Source organism: Oncorhynchus gorbuscha, linkage group LG02, assembly GCF_021184085.1.
Source record: "Oncorhynchus gorbuscha isolate QuinsamMale2020 ecotype Even-year linkage group LG02, OgorEven_v1.0, whole genome shotgun sequence".
NCBI classification, from domain to species: Eukaryota; Metazoa; Chordata; class Actinopteri; order Salmoniformes; family Salmonidae; genus Oncorhynchus; species Oncorhynchus gorbuscha.
In genome coordinates, this window is record NC_060174.1 from 73,746,669 (window position 1) to 73,756,021 (window position 9,353).

At 44.4% G+C, this 9,353-nt stretch overlaps 1 protein-coding gene across 1 annotated transcript; it reads right to left on the reverse strand.

Annotated features, from left to right (window-relative positions):
* Positions 1-1,542: 1,542 nt before the first annotated feature.
* On the reverse strand, positions 1,543-4,496 carry LOC124009226 (tripartite motif-containing protein 16-like). The gene is made up of 7 exons (XM_046320806.1): positions 3,833-4,496; positions 3,600-3,695; positions 3,140-3,373; positions 2,782-2,938; positions 2,625-2,681; positions 2,461-2,514; positions 1,543-2,374 (listed from the first exon to the last, which is right to left on the reverse strand). Exons 1-7 carry the CDS (start codon positions 4,391-4,393, stop codon positions 1,824-1,826), a joined length of 1,710 nt encoding a protein of 569 aa, XP_046176762.1. The 5' UTR covers positions 4,394-4,496; the 3' UTR covers positions 1,543-1,823.
* Between the last annotated feature and the right edge of the window lie 4,857 nt (positions 4,497-9,353).

The following is a 9,353-nucleotide window of genomic DNA, read 5'->3' on the forward strand; positions in this document are numbered from 1 at the left end:
CATTGTTTGTCTTCAGGAAGGCAGTGATTCCAGGTGACTACCTCATGAAGCTGGTTGAGAGAATGTTAAGAGTGTGCAAAGCTGTCATCAAGGCAAAGGGTGGCTACTTTGAAGAATCTCAAATATAAAGTATATTTTGATTTGTTTAAAACTCTTTTGGTTACTACATGATTCCATGTGTTATTTCATAGTTTTGATGTCTTCACTGTTATTCTACAATGTAGAAAATAGTACAAATAAAGAAAAACCCTTGAATTAGTAGGTGTGTTCAAACTTTTGACTGGTTACTGTAAGTATTCAGACCCTTTACTTTGTTGAAGCACCTTTAGCAGCGATTGCAGCCTTGAGTCTTCTTTGGCATGACTCTATAAGCTTGGCACACCTTTATTTGGGGAGTTTCTCCCATTCTTCTCTGCAGATCCTCTCAAGCTCTTTCAGAGACTTGTTCCTGAAGCCACTCCTGCGTTGTCTTGGCTGTGTGCTTAGGGTCGTTGTCCTGTTGGAAGGTGAACACTCGCCCCAGTCTATGGTCCAGAGCGCTCTTCATCAAGGATCTCTCTGTACTTTGCTCATCTTTCCCTCGAGCTTGACTAGTCTCCCAGTCCCTGCCTCTGAAAAGCATCCCCGCAGCATGATGATGCTGCCACCACGCTTCACCTTCGGGATGGTGCCAGGTTTCCTCCATACGTGACACTTGGCATTCAGGCCAAAGACTTCAATCTTGGTGTCATCAGACAAGATAATCTTGTTTCTCATGGTCTGAGAATACTTTCGGTACCTTTTGGCAAACTCCAAGTGGGCTGTTATATGCCTTTTACGAAGGGGTGGCTTCCGTCTGGCCACTCTACCATAAAGGCCCGATTGTTGGAATGCTGCAGAGATGGTTGTCCTTCTGGAAGGTTCTCCCATATCCACAGAGGAACTCTGTCAGTGACCATCAGGTTCTTGGTCACCTCCCTGACCTTTCTCCCCCGATTGCTCAGTTTGGCCAGCTAGCTCTAGGAAGAGTCTTGTTGATTCCAAACTTCTTTCATTTAAAAATGATGGAGGCCACTGTGTTCTTGGGGACCTTCAATGCTGCTTTCATTATTTGGTATCCTTGCCCAGACATTTACCTACAACACAATCCTGTCTCGGAGCTCTACAGACATTTCCTTCGACGTCATGGCTTGGTTTTTGCTCTGACATGCACTGTCAACTGTGGGACCTTAAATAGACAGGTGTGTGCCTTTCCAAACCATGTCCAATCAATTGAATGTAACACAGGTGGACTCCAATCAAGTTGTAGAAACATCTAAAAAATGATCAATGGAAACAGGATGCACCTGAGCTCAATTTCCTTTTTTTATTTGTATTAAATTTGCAAAAATGTCAACCTGTTTTCACTTTATCATTATGGGGTATTGTGTGTAGAATGATGAGATTTTTAAAAATCCACTTTAGAATAAGGCTATAATGTAACAAGATGTGGAAAAAGGGGAGGAGTCTGAATACTTTCCGAATACACTGTATACACATTTGTATCAGATACTGTAGCTGGAGGATGTTCATATTTATTTATTTGCACAGTTTGTAAAGAGAACCATTGATATATTTCCAATTTAGGAATTTTCTTTGACTAAGATTACATGTCACAGTAATAAAGTCAAAGTAATGATTTGATTATAGTTTTTGTCATTTGCAATATCCTTAACTCTTCACTCATATGATTTTATATTTTATTGAAATGTGTTACATTTAAATGTTTCGTAATGTGTGCAACATTAGCAATGTGTAGTTTACATAGTGGTATTTTCACTGAGAAGATGCCCTTCAGTCTGTTATCACTGTGCTCGGTAAAGTTGGAGGTTCTCCTTTAGTTGGCAGAGGGACACGGAAGAACCCACTCCAAAGCCTGCATACAGGGGCTCAGAGAACTGGGCCTTGAATTTGTGGATCAGCTCCATGGCCTCTGACACAGAGTAGAAGGCCACCGTGTTGGCAGTGTAGTCCAAGTACACTCCAACCCGTGTGGCCCGCGGGGCCTCTGGCAGATCTTTGTCCATCTTGTTGTGCCATGCGGAGTAGCCCGAGTCAGAGCAGAGCAGACTCCAAGACTTGTCGTTGTAGCCCAGCAGACTGTGAGAGTTCTTACTCTTGCGGCTGATGCTCTTGTAGGCCACTCCGATTGAGAACTCCCCGCTCCACTCTGCTTCCCAGTAGTACCTGAACCCACCCAGTGACTCCCTGCATAGAACCTGGGAGAAGCCATCGAATCGCTCGGGGTGGTCCGGGTAAAACTGGACTGTCTTCTTCCGCATCACTTTGTGGTTCCCCTCAAACAGAACCAGTTCTTTGTAGGCTGTGTTGGGGTCAAAGGTGAGCGGACAGGAATCTGATGGAAAAGTAATATTTATTGGCGTTATCAGAAAATGATATGATTGAGTTGGTATGAAGAACAGACAAGAACAGACCACTCACATCTCAAGAAGTCTGCCCTAGTTTTGGGTTCCTGAAAATCTGCCCTGGAGGGTGCTGTATTAGTGCCGGAACAAATGATGGATTATATCATCAGAGATAGTCCGATTGAAAAAATTATTATTTTTCACATATAACAAACCAATGTAAACTTCATAAATATATACCTTTGAATTGTTTTTCTCCACCTCTTGGTGAAAGTATGTAAACAGGGGTATCACTTACTGGAAATGTAAAATTACAGTTGGTTATCACAATGTAATGCTATATTCTTGCTGTACAAAGGCTGTGTTATAGGCGTCTAAGTCGCAGTAATATACCAACCTAGCTTGGAGATTTTGCTCAGCTCCTTCTTACAGATGTCATCTAGATGCTCCTTCATGTCGGTGGCAGTCTTCGTGATCTCTCCGAAGGAGAACTGGGGGTTGATTAGTACTTTGGGCACCGTGGGCTCAGGAGGAACACACAGCGTGGGGAAATTCTACGTAGTGCAGAAGTAAGATATGAAATACTGTTTCAGTGAGTCATTTTTTATTAAATAGACACAAGGAGAATAACATATTTGAATTGAATAGACTTGCTTTTCATTGTAATGCCAATGCCAGATTCATAATATTTTGTTGAATATTGTACTGATCCTTGTTCCGACAGCCCAGTGTCCCCCCTCCCTCTAGTCCACTACCTGTAGGAAGTGGATGTTATCCTCTGTGTCCAGGATCTGGCGCAGCTCAACATCTTTGCGCTGCAGCTCCAGGATCTCCTGCTCCAGCCGCTCCACGTATCCCTCAGCCTGTGACATGGCCACCTGCATGTTGGCCTTAGTCAGCTGGCTCACCTCAGCGTGCCATCGCTCCACTGCCTGCAACATCTCACTGAAGATCTTATCACTGTCCGATATCACCCGCTGGGCATTGCTCTGATGTTAGGGGAGGGAGATACTGTATATTACACAAATATCATTATATATATATAATTAAAAACAAAACATTGCAAACTCACATGGTTTTAATTCATATACTATATCATATTAATTATTTTGTGCCTCTTAAGACAAAAGTTTATGATCAAACAAATATACCATTAATGAAGGGATGTAAGTCTCATAAAAAGTACCATAAATTGACCTAGGAAATGGACCTAACCTTCAGAACGTTAACATTGTGTCTCAACTCCTGCAGTTCCTTCATCCGCTCCTGCATGATGTGCTGGACCTCAGACTGGGTCACTGCCAGGTTTTTCTGTTAAAGGAGAAGAGGAACCATAAGTCCCTTTTGTCTTTAGAAGTTTCAAATGAGTTTCAGCCATAGCATTGCAGTTGTCGTGTACTGGTAGAGCGGTGAGGGTAGGTTGTTCCAGTGTGTAAGAGCAGTCTTGCCTGTTTCTCAGCGCGCTCCTCCTCAGCAGAGATGATGTTGTGGCTGCGGTGCTCCCTGACTGTACACAGCACACAGATACACATCTGGTCAGAGCGACAGAAGAGCTCCAGGCCCTTCTGGTGCTGCGGACAGATCTTCCTGTCCAGGTGACCTGTCTCATCCACCAGCTTGTGCCTCTTGAAGGTGGCCGACTCGTAGTGAGGCTTGACATGTGTCTCGCAGTAGTAGGCCAGGCACATCAGGCAGGACTTGACAGCCTTGCTGCGGCGGCCTACACAGAAGTCACACAGTGAATCCCTCTGGAGGTAGGGGAAGGGCTGCAGCTCGAGCTCCTGGGTCACGTTGGGCACATTGCGTCTCAGCACGGGGCGAGGGCTGAAAGTGGCCCGGCACTGGGGGCAGCTGTACACCCCCAGGTGGTCGTACTGGTCCCAGTAGATCTTGATGCACTCCAGACAGTAGGTGTCTCCACAGGAGATGGTGACGGGGTCTCGCAGCATGTCTGCACACAGAAGACATGTGAAGCCATCTGGAGGCAGGGGGAAGTTCGACTCAGCCATGGTCCTGCTGGGTCAGACTGTCTGAGACAGGGAAATAACCTGTTAGGAGAAAAGAACTGACTGATCACAGAATGATTCTCCACTGACCTGTGTTTAAAGAGAGTAAAGCCAGAGCCCAGTCCCCCTCCATAGGTATTTAAAGGTGAGGCTGTGTTTTAGTGTAAACAGAGAATACATGAAAAGACACTCAGATGTTTTTGTTGACACAACAGCAGTGAGAGTTTAATGGTGGCTCACAACGTCCACGGTAAAAAAAAGTCTGTCCTGCTTCTTCTCTGTAAAGGAAATCTAGGACAGTGGTTCTCAAACCTCTCCTCTGGGAGCCCTAGATGTTTCCCAATGTTGTTGTAGCCCAGAACTAACTCACCTGATTCACCTAGTCAAGGGCTTGATGATTATTGACAATTTGAATCAGGTGTGCTAGCTGTGGAATAGTTCAAATACATGGACTGTCTGGGAGTCCCTGCGGAGAGGTTTGAGAACCCTAAATCTAGGACACAGCACCATCATGTTTATACGTACACAACACAGTTACAGTAAACAGCCTAAAGGACAAGGTCAAATCTCTGCCTGTCCCATCTGGGTCAACATGCCCTCAATCAAACAGTTTAATAATCTACAGTTGAAGTCGGAAGTTTACATACACCTTAGCCAAATACATTTAAACTCAGTTTTTCACAATTCCTGAGATTTAATCCTAGTAGAAATTCCCTGACTTAGTTCAGTTAGTATCACCACTTTATTTTAAGAATGTGAAATGTCAGAACAATAGCAGAGAGAATGATTTATTTCAGCTTTTATTTCTTTCATCACATTCCCAGTGGGTCAGAAGTTTACATACACTCAATTAGTACTTGGTAGCATTGCCTTCAAATTGTTTAACTTGGGTCAAACGTTTTGGGTAGCCTTCCACAAGCTTCCGACAATAAGTTGGGTGAATTTTGTCCCATTCCTCCTGACAGAACTAGTGTAACTGAGTCAGGTTTGTAGGCATCCTTGCTCGCACACACTTTTTCATTTCTGCCCACACATTTTCTATAGGATTGAGGTCAGGGCTTTGTGATAGCCACTCCAATACCTTGACTTTGTTGACCTTAAGCCATTTTGCCACAACTTTGGAAGTATGATTGGGGTCATTGTTCATTTGGAAGACCTGTTTGCAACCAAGCTTTAACATCCTGACTGATGTCTTGAGATGTTGCTTCAATATATCCACATAATTTTCTTCCCTCATGATGCCATCTATTTTGTGAAGTGCACCAGTCCCTCCTGCAGCAAAGCACCCCACAACATGATTCTGCCACCCCCATGCTTCGCGGTTGGGATGGTGTTCGTCAGCTTGCAAGCCTCCACTTTTTCCTCCAAACATAATGATGGTCATTATGGCCAAACAGTTCTATTTTTGTTTCATCAGACCAGAGGATATTTCTCCAAAAAGTACGAACTTTGTCCCCATGTGCAGTTGCAAACCGTAGTCTGGCTTTTTTATGGCGGTTTTGGAGCAGTGGCTTCTTCCTTGCTGAGCGGCCTTTCAGGTTATGTTGATATAGGACTCGTTTTTTACTGTGGATATAGATACTTTTGTACCTGTTTCCTCCAGCATCTTCACAAGGTCCTTTGCTGTTGTTATGGGATTGATTTGCACTTTTCACACCAAAGTACATTAATCTCTAGGAGACAGAACGTGTCTCCTTCCTTAGCGGTGTGACGGCTGCGTGGTCCCATGGTGTTTATCCTTGCATACTATTGTTTGGACAGATGAACGTGGTTCTTTCAGGCGTTTGGAAATTGCTCCCAAGGATGAACCAGACTTGTGGAGGTCTACACTTGGCTGATTTCTTTTGATTTTCCAATGATGTCAAGCAAAGAGGCACTGAGTTTGAAGGTAGGCTTGAAATACATCCACAGGTACACCTCCAATTGACTCAAATTATATCAATTAGCCAACAGAAGCTTCTAAAGCCATGACATAATTGTCTGTAGTTTTTCAAGTTGTTTAAAGGCACAGTCAACTTAGTGTATGTAAACTTCTGACCCACTGGAATTGTGATACAGTGAATTATAAGTGAAATAATCTGTCTGTAAACAATTTTTGGACAAATGACAAAGTAGATGTCCTAACCGACTTACTAAAACTATAGTTTGTTAACAATAAATTTGTGGAGTGGTTGAAAAACGAGTGTTAATGATTCCAACCTAAGTGTATGTCAAATCAAATGTATTTATATAGCCCTTCGTACATCAGCTGACATCTCAAAGTGCTGTACAGAAACCCATCCTAAAACCCCAAATAGCAAGCAATGCAGGTGTAGAAGCACGGTGGCTAGGAAAAACTCCCTAGAGAGGCCAAAACCTAGGAAGAAACCTAGAGAGGAACCAGGCTATGTGGGGTGGCCAGTCCTCTTCTGGCTGTGCCAGGTGGAGATTATAACAGAACATGGCCAAGATGTTCAAATGTTCATAAATGACCAGCATGGTCGAATAATAAGGCAGAACAGTTGAAACTGGAGCAGCAGCACGGTCAGGTGGACTGGGGACAGCAAGGAGTCATCATGTCAGGTAGTCCTAGGACATGGTCCTAGGGCTCAGGTCCTCCGAGAGAGAGAAAGAAAGAAAGAGAGAGAGAAGGAGTGAATTAGAGAACGCACACTTAGATTCACACAGGACACCGAATAGGACAGGAGAAGTACTCCAGATATAACAAACTGACCCTAGCCCCCCGACACGTAAACTACTGCAGCATAAATACTGGAGGCTGAGACAGGAGGGGTCAGGAGACACTGTGGCCCCATCCAAGGACACCCCCGGACAGGGCCAAACAGGAAGGATATAACCCCACCCACTTTGACAAAGCACAGCCCCCACACCACTAGAGGGATATCTTCAACCACCAACTTACCATCCTGAGACAAGGCTGAGTTATAGCCCACAAAGATCTCCGCCATGGCACAACCCAAGCGGGGGCGCCAACCCAGACAGGATGACCACATCAGTGAATCAACCCACTCTGGTGACGCAGCCCTTCCAGGGACGGCATGAGAGAGCCCCAGCAAGCCAGTGACTCAGCCCCTGTAATAGGGTTAGAGGCAGAGAATCCCAGTGGAAAGAGGGGAACCGGCCAGGCAGAGACAGCAAGGGTGGTTCGTTGCTCCAGAACCTTTCCGTTCACCTTCCCACTCCTGGGCCAGACTACACTCAATCATATGACCCACTGAAGAGATGAGTCTTCAGTAAAGACTTAATGGTTGAGACCAAGTTTGCGTCTCTGACATGGGTAGGCAGACCGTTCCATAAAAATGGAGCTCTATAGGAGAAGGCCCTGCCTCTCGCTGTCTGAAACACATGCTTCTAGCAAGGGCAATTTTGGGGCTTCACCATGTTTCATTGAAATGTACAGCTGTGTGTCATCCGCATAGCAGTGAAAGTTAACATTATGTTTTTGAATGACATCCCCAAGAGGTAAAATATATAGTGAAAACAATAGTGGTCCTAAAACAGAACCTTGAGGAACACCTTGAGGACAAACCATTCACAAAGACAAACTGATATCTTTCCGACAGATGAGATCTAAACCAGGCCAGAACTTGTCCGTGTAGACCAATTTGGGTTTCCAATCTCTCCAAAAGAATGTAGTGATCGATGGTATCAAAAGCAGCACTAAGGTCTAGGAGCACGAGGACAGATGCAGAGCCTCGGTCCGATGCCATTAAAATGTAATTTACCACCTTCACAAGTGCCGTCTCAGTGCTATGATGGGGTCTAAAACCAGACTGAAGCATTTCGTATACATTGTTTGTCTTCAGGAAGGCAGTGAGTTGCTGCGCAACAGCCTTTTCTAAAATATTTGAGAGAAATGGAAGATGCGATATAGGCCGATAGTTTTTTATATTGTCTGGGTCAAGGTTTGGCTTTTTCAAGAGAGGCTTTTTTACTGCCACTTTTAGTGAGTTTGGTACACATCCGGTGGATAGAGAGCCATTTATTATGTTCAACATAGGAGGGCCAAGCACAGGAAGCAGCTCTTTCAGTAGTTTAGTTGGAATAGGGTCCAGTATGCAGCTTGAAGGTTTAGAGGCCATGATTATTATGTAAACTTCCGACTTCAACTGTATGTGTATCTTGTAAACAGAACATTATTCTAGATTATTCCCACTCTCTAGAACGGAACAGAACATTATCCACATGATATTTGTGGTGCCAGTACCAGATTAGCCGCTAGAGGGTGGGGTTTCATCCTACATCCTTTCTCATTAAACGAATGGGTTTCACTGTTCAATTGTAATGACCACGTGTTAAAGATGTGTTCAACATGGGGTGAGGGTTATGATTGAGTCAGTGTTAAAAACAACTAATATGCTTCATAGACAGAGCGAAAGGCAGTGAATAGAAACAAATAAACAGAATTGCTGCGTATGGATTTGTGTATCATGTTAGTTTAAATAAGGTCCTGACTAGCGCAGGGGTCAAAGACACTGTATCTCAGTGCAAGAGGCATCACTGCAGTACCTGATTTGAATCCAGGCTGCATCACGTCCGGCCGTGATTGGGAGTCCCATCGGGCGGCGCACAATTAATTAGTCCAGCGTCGTCCAGGGTAGTCGATGTAAATAAGAATTTGTTCTCAACTGACTTGCCTAGTTGAATAAATAAATACAAGTATTAGATGTTTACTGTTCATGTACAGATTAGTCCTCATTTTATAGGCTGTTCTTCATGTTTATCAAAACAAAGGCCCTCTTTGTTGCTCTGGACAGGCAGACAGCGAACAGACAGAGGACAGGGCGTGGTTGCACCAGTTGTGAGCCAAATCATAAAGGACAAGAGAGGGGAGGGGGAAGGAGCCCGGGAGGGGGAGAAAGGGAGGGGGTAAGGTTAAGAAAAAGAGGGAGTGAACGAGCAAACGCATGCGCCCAAGAGTGACAGGCAGCATATGATGTCATGGCTTGTGCTGGTCTGTGCT